At 32.5% G+C, this 15,022-nt stretch overlaps 1 protein-coding gene across 1 annotated transcript in view; it reads right to left on the bottom strand.

Moving 5' to 3' along the window:
* The window catches only part of LOC134709955 (uncharacterized), a 103,197-nt gene that overhangs the window by 42,545 nt on the left and 45,630 nt on the right, over positions 1-15,022 (bottom strand). Inside the window, exons 4-7 of the mRNA XM_063570080.1 lie at positions 13,115-13,748; positions 12,072-12,146; positions 10,717-10,757; positions 8,894-8,966 (exon numbers count right to left, since the gene is read on the bottom strand). Of these exons, the coding sequence (XP_063426150.1) occupies positions 8,894-8,966; positions 10,717-10,757; positions 12,072-12,146; positions 13,115-13,748 (823 nt within the window). The remainder of the gene's footprint in view (positions 1-8,893; positions 8,967-10,716; positions 10,758-12,071; positions 12,147-13,114; positions 13,749-15,022) is intronic.

The raw sequence follows: 15,022 nt of genomic DNA, 5'->3' as shown, positions 1-15,022 counted from the left end.
TTATTTTCAACCATTTTCAGATGCATTAAGCATTAAATTTAGGACTATTTGGAAATGCCCTTATATTGTATGAAGTTCACGAATAACTGTATTTACCAATTTCATTCACAAATTATTTTTTAGAACAGGTTTGTTGTGAAATTTGACTACCGAATCAGCAGTGGGGTATTCGATGCAAGTTGGGTAACGTCAGTAAAGGCTATTTTTAACGTCATTTGTACCACATTTGATATTGACGACAAATATTTATCTAAAGCTGAATAATCGATAAACAATTTAAGACCTTAAAATTCCATGAGGTATTTAGGTAATTTAAAATCGTTAACTAAGCGACTTTTTCAACAATCGCCGCTCCACTACTACAGTAATTCACAATCCAGATCAAACTGATTGAGATGCTACTAGTTTTTTTGTATTTCAACATTAAGCATGACCCCCGGACCACATCTTAAACCAGACCCCACTCAAGTCATCCAGAATCATTTTTCAGCATCTCCCCTACACCACACTGAAGAAGTCCATAATCAGGTTAAACTTGATAAATACAATACTATTGTTTTGGGTGTCACCTTTAAGCATCCCCCCTGCCAAAATCACACCTACACAAATGTATACCCAATACCTGTCCTATAATCCTTAATATAGATAAGCCTACTATAGACAATTATAGTAATATTTTGTTTATCAACCTTAAGCATGACCCCCACAGCCCATCACACCTATCCTCCTAACCCCACTACTTTTATCAACAATTATTGATAAACCTGATAAATAAAATAGTTTTTTTTTGTTTATCAACCTTAATCATGACCCCAACCCCAACACCACACCACACCTAAACTCCCTTTAAACCCCATTCCTTTAATCCTTAATCTTGATAAACCTGATAATAAAGACAATAGCCTTGTTTTGATTGTAAACAATAAGCATGCACCCCTCAGTCCACACCACACCACACCTCGCCCCCCTACCCCCTTACCCCTCCAATAAATCTGATGAAGACAATAGCCTTGTTTTGGTTGTCAACATTAATCATGACCCCCAACCACACACCACACCACACCTAAACTCCCTTTAAACCCCATTCCTTTAATCCTTAATCTAGATAAACTTGATAAAGACAATAACCTTGTTTTGGTTGTCAAAAATAAGCATGCACCCCACAGTCCACACCACACCACACAACACCTCGCCCCCTACCCCCCTTACCCCTCCAATAATCCTTAATCTTGATAAACCTGATAAAGACAATAGCCTTGTTTTGGTTGTCAACATTAAGCATGCACCCCACAGTCCACCCCACACCCCACAACACCTCGCCCCCTACCCCCCTTACCCCTCCAATAATCCTTAATCTTGATAAACCTGATAAAGACAATAGCCTTGTTTTGGTTGTCAAAAATAAGCATGCACCCCACAGTCCACACCACCTCGCCCCCTACCCCCCTTACCCCTCCAATAATCCTTAATCTTGATAAACCTGATAAAGACAATAGCCTTGTTTTGGTTGTCAATATTAAGCATGCACCCCACAGTCCACCCCACACCCCACAACACCTCGCCCCTACCACCCTTACCCCTCCAATAATCCTTAATCTTGATAAACCTGATAAAGACAATAGCCTTGTTTTGGTTGTCAACATTAAGCATGCACCCCACAGTCCACCCCACACCACCTCGCCCCTTACCCCCCCAATAATCCTTAATCTTGATAAACATGATAAAGACAATAGCCTTGTTTTGGTTGTCAATATTAAGCATGCACCCCACAGTCCACCCCACACCCCACAACACCTCGCCCCCTACCACCCTTACCCCTCCAATAATCCTTAATCTTGATAAACCTGATAAAGACAATAGCCTTGTTTTGGTTGTCAACATTAAGCATGCACCCCACAGTCCACCCCACACCACCTCGCCCCTTACCCCCCCAATAATCCTTAATCTAGATAAACCTGATAAAGACAATAGCCTTGTTTTGGTTGTCAATATTAAGCATCATTTCCCAGGAAACAAAACACAACAAACTTTGATGCATTCTCAAGATAAGTGTTAATCAAAGAAACAGTAAACAATTGTTTCTTTAGATGTCTGATGATTGACACTCCCATGGGTGGTCCTACCTTCCCTCAATCACCAATCAAACAGTAGGAAGATTATTAACACCCTTCCATGTGCCATACATCCATCTACCATGCACATTAAGACACATATTGTAAAAATTATATCTGAGGATGAGAAACATACAGACAAAATTTTCCCACCAGAGTTCAGTTCATTTTCAAAATACAGAAGATGTGCAATTGTAAACATATCTTAGAAGTCATACCACTGCTTTTTCATCATGTTTTTTTTTCTTCGAGTATTTTGTTGATTGATTAGGTAGACAGCTGTTAACGAAATAATTACCCACATTTACTCAAATTTCAACAAGTATGATGCAATATTACAGTGCTTCCATTGTATAGAGATGTTGTTTTTCTTAAAAGAAAGAAGATGCTTGGCTGCTGAAACAATTTAAAATAATTAAGTTTGAATAAATTGGATTAGGAGTTCTTTAAAAGTACATCTGACCCCTGTTGCCAGACTTAAATGAATATGATTTAATACATGGTATGAAAAAGTCATTTAAAAACATTTTTTAATTGTTATTTGATATTTAAGAACAACACTAAAAAGTCATGTCTGTTTTGAGGACTGACAAAAATGAAGTTTTCATTTCTCTAATGTGTACATAATAAATCTGAAGCAAGTCAGCTGGACTGAAACTTACATGTTATTTTAATTATTACATATGTCTAATGAATACATTATGAAATATAGTTTCTGTCATGTTGTATAAAAGCTTTGTTTAGAACTGATCAACATGTCATGGTTTTATTTTATGCAATAAAGAAACTTGTATTTCATACATGTGCTGAATAATTTACTTAAAGGATGTAATAATTTTCTAAACTACCATTTGGCAACTTTAACCCCACAGTAATAGTCACATTCTGAAGTATTTCAACAATACAACAATGGCAGAATGCTTATTTTCAACTAACTCGAAAAATTCAAGCCCTTTCCGTGTCCGATTTTCTCCCACACGAGGGCTTGAACTCCTTATGATCATTGGCCGCGTCGCCTGCTCTCTGTGAGAGAGAGCCAATCGGCGGCGATCAGGATAGTGAGTCTGCGCAACTATCTTGTAGTTGTCTTACCAAACATGTGTGTTCAATTAACACAAATCCGATAATAATTAATTAATATCAATTAACATCAGTTAACATCATTTAACATCAATTAACATCTGAAACTCCTCCTTCCTTAGCTGCCAATTTAAATCAAAATTCCCATATTGCATAGCGGTGTGAATATTCCGGTTGACGGTCTTGATCGAGGAAGACGTTCAGGCGTTAATGTAGCCTTCGTAGATCAGCGGAATATAACGACTGAATTATTCGGGTTAATTTTCAACTTAATATCCTATACAATGGTGGACCCAAGGGTGGGGTTTCCGAGGGTTGGAGCCTCCCTTTTTTATATGATTGCATTATGTTTTTGAATGGGGACATATAGTTGGAACCCCACTTTATCCTGGGTTGCAAACCCCCTCTTCTAAAAATGGGTAGATCTGCCCCTGATGCTACTGCTTGCTTTCAATCCAGAGATTTCAGAAATGAAGATTTTTTAAATAATTAGACAGGTAATAAGGAATGGATGCAATGTCAGCGCCATTAATGGCGTAAAAAAATGACGACAGAAATGCATCATGGTTATCAGAGAAAATCCACTTCTTTTACTGATTACAGGGGGGATCAAAGATTTTTGAAAGGGGGAAGTGTAGTGAGGTGAAATATTTTTAGACAATTGTAAGGGGCAAAAAGGGGGAAGGGGTATGCCCTCTACACTCCATTCTTAATCCACAACTAGGTTAAATAGAAAGCAAACTTAATAGCTAATGAAAGGTCATTTTCCAAAATTTAAAAAGATCCTTGATTTTCTTTGTTTTTGTTTTGAGACCCTAATAATACCAATACAAATATAAGGAAAAAGTCGAAGTCATTCTTTTCCCGCCATATTTTAAATCTCAAATATCTGGAAAAGGAGGTCCATGACCTATCAATAATTTTAGCTTGTTTTTATCCTTAATTGATGCTCTACCAGCTTCTGCTTGTAGTATCAGTTTTAATTTCTTAATTTCTTAAATTTTACCTAACCTCACCCAAGTACATCCTTAAGCCTGAAATCTACGGCAACTGGTATCTTACAAACAAAAGAACTTTTAGTTGACAAATACAAAAAAATTTAATTTCAGATTAAAAATATCATGAGTCCCATATGCAATTTTCCCCCTCCCAATTCAAATTATTAAGTTATAAAACTGCAGGTACTAACGCCAGTCTTAGTAGTTACTTACATACCACAATCATAAAAAAACATATGGCACTTGACCGACAATTTCACTCACTCTTCATAACTAATAATTAGTACTAATATTCCTGATCTAACAGGCCTCATGACACAGAATCAACCTGACATGTTTTGTTTATATTACCAGGGTGTTTTGACAGATCAGAATTGAGTTTTAATGAATGATGATTATGACTGAAATGTCAAAATTCTCTCTCACACTGACTGGGTTTATCATTTGTAGATACCAAGTCATTTAATTTACTTCCTCGTTTCCATATCATAATTAGTAGATAGATTAATTATAGATGATGCAGGGCTAATGTCATTATACCTGTGGGAACCTATTAAGATTTCTGGCATGTAGTATTTGTGTATTCCCTCTGTCATCATGGTTCTGATGTGATAATGTATAATATATAAACAGATTACTCTGCCAATGTAAACTTATTCATAGTCAAAGAAAAATCATTTGATAGATAGTTTGTTGTTTTGTTTGTAATATCATGCAATATAAAATCTCAATTAAAATATACTGTGCCTGTATCAATTCATCATTATTCCAAGGATAAATTATTTCTTGGATTTCAGGGGTATAGGAGAAACACAATCTAAGTACAAAATTTCTAGAGGCTTATATGAAGACTTCGGCAAAGCATTGAAATGAAATATCCACAAAAAACATTTTTTTTATCAATAATAAAAAAATAAGTACCCAAGAAAATGAATGAACCCACAGTATCTCTTTTCTTTGTAATGGAATGTGATCTCACTAAATTTTGAAACAATTAGATATCTGCTTCTACTTCAAGTTAGGTTACCAGAGGGGGGGAATGTCTTTTTAGAGAACTGGGCATTTCACCCCTATATATTATCAAAATGACAATAATAATTTATTCTTATTCAGTTAAGTGATTATTTTTAAAGAAATGATTCATTGGTTTGATGAGACATAATTTGTTTTAAAACAAATCTGTTTCAGATTCTTCCAATTTGCTCTTAATGATATCATAATTATTTAAATATTTAGATCGTTATCTTCACCTGTTACATATTTTTGGGGTTAAATTTATAAAAGTATGACCAAAGAAAGATAACTCTAATCATAGATAAATAAAGTTGGAAATAAAATGGACTGGTTCTATATTAATTAAAAGAATGATCAAAGAAAGATAACTCTAATAATAGATAAATAAAGTTGGAAATAAAATGGACTGGTTCTATATTAATTAAAAGAATGATCAAAGAAAGATAACTCTAATAATAAATAAATGAAGTTGGAAATAAGATGAACTGGTACTATATTAATTTTTTATTTAAAAGCTTTTTCAGTGATGTATAATGCTAAATATTATCAAAATAAAGAAGTATGTTCAATAATGACCAAGTAAAATAATTTTCAAAAAAAGGTTTAATGGACATTGTCACAATGTATCATAGCTTTAACAATGTCTAGATAGGTTTTTTTGTTTTAAAAAATAATGTATCTGCCCTTATTTAATGACGTCAATAGTTAGCATACATCTAAATTTTTTATAAAAAAAGAAAGTAAAACATATAGATTTCAATAGGTTATTTGGACAGGAAACATAGAGAATGTGTCCAAAACAATTGTTTTTTTAACATTTACTTAGTAAGACATGAACATTTAACATGTCCAACCCTGCACTCTATGTTACCTAGGATTAATTATGGTTGAAATCTAGAAGAATTTGTCAAGTTGCACAAAAATATCTAAATTCTGGAATTAAATTGAGTGTAACTGCATGCCAAAGCTTTTTTTTTTTATATAAATAAGGCCGTCAGTTTTCTTGTTTGAATTGTTTTACATTGTCATTTCGGGGCCTTTTATAGCTGACTATGCAGTATAGGCTTTGCTCATTGTTGAAGGCCGTACGGTGACCTATAGTTGTTTTAATGTCTGTGTCATTTTGGTCTTTTGTGTACAGTTGTCTCATAGGCAATCATACCACTTTTTTTTTATATTTGCAGAAAAAAACTTGACAAAACACATCTTGGTCAGATTTCTCAAACTGGCGCATCCTAGAAGCACTTTGATCTTTAAATATAGGAATTCAAAGTTTTCGGCCATTACTCACAGAACCTTCCATGAACTTTTTGTTTTTCCTAAAAAATACTTTTAGATGTGTAACAAATAAAGAATAAAAAAAAATATTGAAAATACTTGTCACTTATAATATCTATTTTATTAACCATAGGAACCTTCAACTTGTGCGGAATGCATCATAAATTACAATATTAATCATAGGCGATTATATAACATATAATATTACATATCAGATACCGCCAAAATAAACAATAATTAAATGTCAATTACGTTTACCTTGTCCAGAATCTAGGTCAGGTGACAAGTCATGTGACAAGTCTCATCATCAGCATCTCTCCCCCCTGGCGCAGTAGAATAATGACGCCAGCGTATGACATATTTTACAAAATACATCACAATTTAAGGTCATGATATGCACCAGTTTATAATGTCATTGTAACTATCAACTCATTACAATACATGTCATTTTTAGTAAAGTGCTAATGACTAGATGATTTTATTTCATATACATATGTTATTTAAATATACATACATGTATATAGGTAATTGAATGCTCATTTTTAATGTAATACCAATTTTAAATAGTTTTAAATACCTCAAACTAATGTAACTTTTATGAACTTTCTGAACTTATTTGGACTTTGGGAAATGAGTACAAAAAGGGCATTTAATAACTAATATTGTTGGATTTAAATATATTGAAATTAAAAATTCCAATAAATATCTGCCTGGAACTAGTATTTTATATTACAGGAATTGATGATAAACAGCTGTATTGTGACGGATGTGTTATTAATTTACATATCCCATGATTCCTGTCCTAAAACACAGTCAAAGACGACTTTTTGTCACCTTTGATAGTGTCTAAGTATTCTATTCTAAAGCATAGCCAAAGTTATTTTTTGTCACCTTTTATGTTGTTCTATTCTAAAGTAAAGTCACAGCTTATTCCTTTTTTCTCTGTTGTATTGCTTTATATTTTGTAATCAAAGGTTTTTATTGAGAGAGAGAGAGAGAGAGAGAGAGAGAGAGAGAGAGAGAGAGAGTTAACAAAGAAAAGTGTCAATTGCAGAATCTTATATATATCCTGTGAACAAATAAGGAGATGTGGTATGATTGCCGAAGAAACAACTATTCACCCTAGTTCCAACATAGTGGATTTAAGCAATTGTAAACAACCTGAGGGACTTCAACAAGGAGATGACTTAAGGTTCTAATATATAAAAAAACAATCAGTCAAGAACAAATTCAGTAAAAAATCTGTCATATTAACTTAAAATTCTGTCATGGGGAACACATTACAGTCAATGATAGGGTCCCAGACTGGGAGTTATCTAACATGAAAAATACATCATGGATGAAAAATAGGTCATTTTGAGGGAAATTTGTCATTAAGAACTTAAATGTATCATTGAGCAATTGCAAACTTAAAAAGTTATAATATTTCATAATTAATACCAGCTAAGATTTGCACAAAGTCATATGCAAAGAGGGATAACTCTATTCTTTCTACAATGAAAAGTGTTCCCAACAGAAGCTGACCAATAATCATAACCTTTATTTTAACTAGGTTTACAGATACTATCACTGGGGCTTCATTTACATTGTTTTTCTATAATAGATTACAGTATTAAAGTCATATACTTCTTAAGTATTTTTCTTAAACATGGAAATATCAGTAGCATTATTTGGAAACTAAATATTATTCAAATCATACATTTTGTTTTTTCAGTATAACATTTGCTCAACAGTTTTACATTAAAATATATATAGGTGATTTTTGAATTTCAGTTCTTAATAATTTTTTAAAACTCACAACATTTTGTTTATTTGTTAATAATCGTGATAATTTTGTGATAGCTGGGGAACCTTAGCTCTTAGGTCCTTATGTTATTTTTTTGACTATTTGCGGTAGCTGTGGACCAAATAGTAAAAAAATAACATAAGGACCTAAGAGTCAGTGCATAGAGGGACACTTGTTACATGGGCAGTGCCTGTGGTAGTCCAGATTTCAACTTTGATAAATTTGCATGCATTTGTATTAGAATAATTTTGTTTGTTTGTTATATTTTGCCCCATCTGTGTAACTTTTTAAGTGAAATTCATTCAAAAGGCTCAGCCGAGCCTTTGAAAGATATAAGAAAATTGTACTACATATCTGTACTGTTTCCTGAGCACACCAAATTATGTAGCCATTTATGACTTGCTCAAGAAAATACAATAAATGGTGTTTTCTTGTTTCTTGACCACACTGAAATTCTTTTGCTTCAATGAAACCCCAAAAAATCATTGCAAAGTATTATAACCATATGCCAGCTTTCCATTGCTTTGATTTTCCCACCAACCACAATGTTTGGTGTTGAAAATATTACCCACAATGCACTAGATTCTGAAATGATGAATTAATTATGACATATACGAATCACATACCTTTGAAACATGCTTCAACAATGGTTCAACTAAGAATCCTGTCAACTGTATAACCTCTGACCTAAGTTCATCTCTACAAAAACAATATTTTTCATAGCTGAGTGAAAATAGAGGATACTTTAGACTTAGAAGAAAAAGTTACTATTTATAAATAATTTAATTTTGGATGTAAGGGGTCTTTTAATTGGCTGACGTTATTTTGTTATCAGCTCATAGACATAATTTAATCATGTGACGTCATCAACATTTTTTAATGGTTTTCTACGGTTTAAAATGGAATTTAGAATAAAATTATAAGAAATGACTGTTCTGTCTATTCAAAATAACATAAAAATGTGGTGCACACTGTTAAATAACCCGCTACGCTACTTAAATTAAGGTTAGTCTCTCACATACAAAATACTTAAAAAAATATTACAAAATATATGGACTAAATTTGCTGTTTTGCTTATTTCTTTTTAACTATTCTTTTGTTTAAATTTCTTTTTTTTATACTTTTATTAACTTGTCTTTGTATCTTTTCTAGAATTTTGAAACAAGTAACTGCGAGCTACTGCTAACTGATGATACCCCCGCCGCAAGTGGATAGTATTAATAGTGTAAAAATATGCAAGTGTTCGGTAAACAGGAAGTTGTCGAGTGATGAATCAGAAAAAGCATTACATGGTAAAGCTGACTTATATAAATCCTGAAACCAAATTTCAGAAATCCTTGTATTGTAGTTCCTGAGAAAAATGTGACGAAAATTTTCAACTTGGCTATCATGTGTAAAATCATACAAGTGTTCGGTAAACAGGAAGTTGTCAAGTGATCAATCTGAAAAGGCATCACATGGTATACCTGACTTAGATAAACCCTGAAACCAAATTTCAGAAATCTTTGTATTGTAGTTCCTGAGAAAAATGCGACGAAAAATATTCATGGGACGGACAGACTGACTGATGGACAGACGGACGGACAGACAGACAGACAGACAGAGGTAAAACAGTATACCCCCCCCCTTTTTTTAAAGCAGGGGTATAATTAAAGTGGGGGTATAATTATCTTGAAGTTGTGAAGTAAGACAAGATCCAAGTTTTACATATCGGTGACTATTCATATTTGTGTTATATTTCTACTCACAAAACTTGCTAAAATTATTTAAATGTAAAATTATTTGGTTTACAGAAACTTGAATGATCTAGATTGCATCACTTTTTTCTATCATTTACAATCATTTTTCAAAATATTTGATTTATCTTTTAAAATTGTGAATGAAAAATCTTGAAATGAGAAATATTGTACTTCACATGTCTCAGTGGTAGAATCTATATTTTTACAATGGTTTACAGTCATTTACAGGCTTTGATCAAATCTTGTGATTCATTTAAAGTTTACTAATTGTTTACAGTAAATTATCTTTTATTTGATTTGTGAACCATTGCTAAATGAATAAATGTATAACTGAAAATTCCAAGGGAGATAATTCAATATGCTAATTAAAAGGATTTCCTTGAATTTCTTTTTTCCTTTAGTTTTTTATTTCTTTTCTTGTCATTAATGATCAATTGTGTATCTTAAGACAAACACAATTTTTTCAATATATCTACCTTTTTTGCAGGTACCAAGTGGTGTTTTTCCCCCATCATTTTTCCTGTAAATTTTTGTGAGTGTTATATTCCCTAAACATTTTTATAAATAAGATTGAGTTTGGTGAAGTGTGTTAAAATATCTAATAGTGAAGAATAACTGTCAGCAACTACACAATACAAATATTTGAGATCAGCACATTTAAATACAAAAAGAAAATCATTAAATTATTAACATATAAAAACCTAACATACCTTGAACAAGTTTCAATGAAATTCATACAAAGCTGGAAAAGCTGAAAAATCAAAATCAACAAATAATAAAAAATACAATGTATGTCATATGTGTAAAATATAAGGTTTTGAAGGCAAGGTCATCTGACCCTAGGTACATCCAGTTTTTGGTTGGGTTAGTGTTACTTACCGGTAGTTGTTTAGTTTTTTATGTTGTGTTTAGTGTACTATTGTGTGTCTGTGTGTCTGTGTGTCTATTAGTCTTTTTCTTTTTAAGTCAGGGTATTTTTAGTAGATTTTCGACTAATGAGTTAGTATGTCCCTCTGGTATCTTTTACCCTCTCTTTTACAGATCCAACAAACACCCTAGACCATCCCCTGGATTGGCCATTGATAAAAATACAATTGAAAATTTAGTGTTCACAATTCTTTATATTTAATAATAGCACCTATTTCTTTCAAAAACTTTGAGAATATAACAGGAATTTTATAAGATTTTTCAAAAATGACTTGCTTTATAAATGTAATAAAATTATGAAAAGAAATGCAGGTGTGAGCAGGAATTTACTGGCACCACAGAGATAATACTCAAGGATTCCAAATGTTTGACAAAAATAATACAAGTGAACATCCTTCCTAAAGGTGGTATGGGTGTCTTTTGCCATCCTGGATTGTAAGAATCTAAGGTCCAGGTTTTCGATCAAGTTAGCAAAATTAATCCAGGAATGCAGATAAATAATGTAAAACTGCATTTAAGAGAACAAATTATAAGATTAAGTTATAACTATAAATATTTTAACAAGTGTAGATTGAATTTGGTTGATTTTTTTATGTTTTTAAATTGGCATTTTAAGGGGAGGTAACTATTAAACATTTTCTGAAGGAATCTATGTGGAATTTTTCTCTTGTATTTTTGCCGGAAAAAACGCACGTTGACCTTATCTTTTCTTTTGATATTCTCAAAGCATTTTCTAAAAGCTATCTTCTTGTATTTTTTTTTTTACAATTCTATCATTTAGTTTAGCTTCTAATCACATAATAGTGTTATTTTCTGTAAAATCCATACAAAATGTGTCATTTTGTCACAACCTGTAGCTTGAGAAAATGTGGGTGACCTATCATTTTAATTATAATTTTGAACATTTATCAATAAAAACTATGTTATGGCCAAGTATAAACAAATTCTATCATTTTCAATTCAGACACCCATACCACTTTAAATGGAAATTAAGTCTCTAATCCAGTGTGTCAACTTTAACTGAGACTGTTTATAAAGGATAAGAATACTGGTTATCTCCCATTGACCAATATATTTGTAATACCTGAGTTAAGTTATCTCCCTTTGACCAACCTATTTGTAATATTTGACTACTCACCTTAATTAAATGAATAACATCTTTAAACCAGGAGCCTTTCTGCATTGATGGATGGTTTGTTAGTGCTTTGAAAACCTACAAAATGTATAAAGACAGTCACAATAAAAACTTTAATAATGATAAAATTTAGTCCTGGTATCTATGATGAGTTTATTTACAACCACTGGGTGGATGTTACTGCTGGTGGAGATTTATTTCCAAGAGGGTATAACAAGCCCAGTAGTCCGAATTTTTTGTGCTGACATGAATTATCATTGATATTGTTATATTTATAAATTAACTGTTTACAAAATTTTGAAATTTTGAAATACTAAGGCTTTTCTACCTAGTGCATAGATTACCTTATTTGGCAACACTTTAAGTAATTTTGGATCTCAATGCTCTTCAACTTCGTACTTTATTTGGCTTTTTTTTAAAAAAACTTTTTGGATTCGAGTGTCACTGATGAGTCTTTTGTAGACGAAACAAGCATCTGGCGTGTATATAAAATTTAGTCCTGGTATGTATGATGAGTTTATTTGATTAATTTTTTTTTACATGAGGAAGATCTCAAATCATGTGAAGCCAGTTCACACTATGTTTTTTTATATACTCTTGACAATTTAGAGATTGCATATTGTGAAACACATGTGTAGACACTGACTTTTGATGAAGAATGTACAGTGCTCCTAACATTAGCCCAGTTATTTGTCTGGTTTGGTGTTTCTTAATCTTAAGTTTTTTGCTGTTGCTTGTCTTGGGTTTTTCACCCTGGTTTTTCCATGATGTTTTTCCTTTATTTTTTACTTGTGAGTTTGATTGTTCCTTTGGTATCTTTTGCCTGTATTTGTCAGTTATATTTATTGATATATTTTTTGAAAATACTTTGATCCTTATTTTTCATACTTATAAACCAAAGTTCATTACAGATGACTGAATTGTTGAGGCAAATTGTCCTGCATTTTGAAATAGGTTGTATAATACATTGATAGATCACACAACTTTTCAATAAGAAGTATAGATTGCTTGTTTGTATCTGAATAATGAACAATTTGTAAACCTACCAACTTCTGACATTCAAAGTGTGACTCATCTGATGCCATCTGTATCAATTTCCCTAGCACCTCTGGTGAGGACAAAGTCCTCTGTACTGTTTCATCATCAACAGATGGTATATCACATTCTAACACAACATGAAAATCATCTCCTTCCTCCTTGTCACTACACACACTGTGAACATACATCAAACCTATCATCCTGATTTCATAATGGCAACAATTCAATATCAACATTAGTCTGGCTTCTATTGAGTTATCTCCCATATATCCAAGCTCTAAATAATTATCTCCCTTTGAATTTTCAACAATTGCTTCTCTCATGTTGCTTCCACCAGAATTGTCTCCCTTGATATTATAACCTACTAAGTTATCTCCCATGTGTCTGATTTCTTTCAAGTTATCTCCCTTAGAGCAGTGATACAGCAGCAAATTGGCCAGTATTGTGAGATATTCTATGTAGCCAGGACCAGCCTGTTTATAAGGTTCTGTGAGGAGAATTTGTTCCTCTGCTAGTGCTGTAAACAAGGTGTGCTGTAGACGTTTTGTATTTGAATCAGGTTTTGAATCTCCAGAAATTTCTGTCAGCAATTTTGATGTCAAATTCAAGGCCTCTTTTTTAATCACATGACAAGCATTCAAACTATAATAAAGAAGATGTACATTGTATAATTCATAATTATGAAGAAGATTTGTTTACTGTAAACTTGTATGTTTAAAACAGTTTCGAAACACAATAAAAATTGGTATGCATGGTTATTACTCGATTTATTTCACTTGACTGGGCGGAGTTTAACCAGTTTGCTCATAATAAACCAGTCCATCTATAGATAGGTGTTTTAGGATAAACTCATCAATGAAGAGTCTAGTCATTATTTTGTAAATTCCTTTGATGACACTGATTGGTGATTAGAAATCGGTATTAATTATAACGGCAATCATCCTTATCACACACATCTTTAAATAGACTGTCCACATGCATATTAAAACGTTAGCTCCGCCCGATCAGTTGAAATAACATTGGTAATAATATGTTATAATGAAACGTAATATCCAGCAATATTTCCATTTGTAGAGGGGCCCAACTCCAGAATAGGTAAAATTGACGCCACCAGAATTCAATCTTGATCTGTGTTTTGTGGCAATGAACAAAAGAAAAAAACATTAGAGTTTGTCGAGGGGCATAACTCTCAAACATTAAAAGTGATGCCGCCAAAATTCAAACTTGATCTGTCTTTTGTGGTAATAATTAGCATTGTGTAAGTTTCAAACATTTGGAAGTAAGAAAATGGAAACGAAAAATTTAGCAATATTTTCATTTGGTAAGGGGCAAAACTCTAAAACAGAACAAGTCAGGCAACCAAAATTCAATCTTGGTCTGTGTAAGCATTGCATATTGCGTATAAGTTTCAGAACATTTATTTGAGGCAGACTAAAGTTAGAGAACAGAAATGAAATTCAGCAATTTTTCCATTTGTACAGGGCATAATTCTAGAATGGTAAAAGTGACACCACTAAAATTCAAACTTAATCAGTGTTTTGTTGTAATAAGCATTGTGTATAAGTTTCATAACATTAGGTGGAAGCATTTAATTTAGCAAATTGATGAACTTACAATACAAAACAGGATCTTTGTAGACCTAACTGTGATATTTTCTATCCTTTTTCTTATTTTCACTTGAATATCTTTGGGAGTACATTGACTGAACATGTGCGAAAGCGTTTTAGACACCGATGGATAACAGTCTCCGAATTTGAATATTTTCTCCCAAATTTGCATTTTTAGTGGACAAAAATGGTTTAAGGTGGTACCTAACACTTGAGGGAGATAACTCTGTGAAATCAGCAGAACTTTTTAATGACATTGTGTTCTTAAGGGAATATTAAGTTTCTCAATGATCAAAATAAGTGTTTGTC

This window comes from Mytilus trossulus, chromosome 3 (assembly GCF_036588685.1).
Source record: "Mytilus trossulus isolate FHL-02 chromosome 3, PNRI_Mtr1.1.1.hap1, whole genome shotgun sequence".
Taxonomy (NCBI): domain Eukaryota; kingdom Metazoa; phylum Mollusca; class Bivalvia; order Mytilida; family Mytilidae; genus Mytilus; species Mytilus trossulus.
The sequence above is the reverse complement of the archived record's forward strand: the minus strand, read 5'-3'. Positions and strand labels throughout refer to the sequence as shown.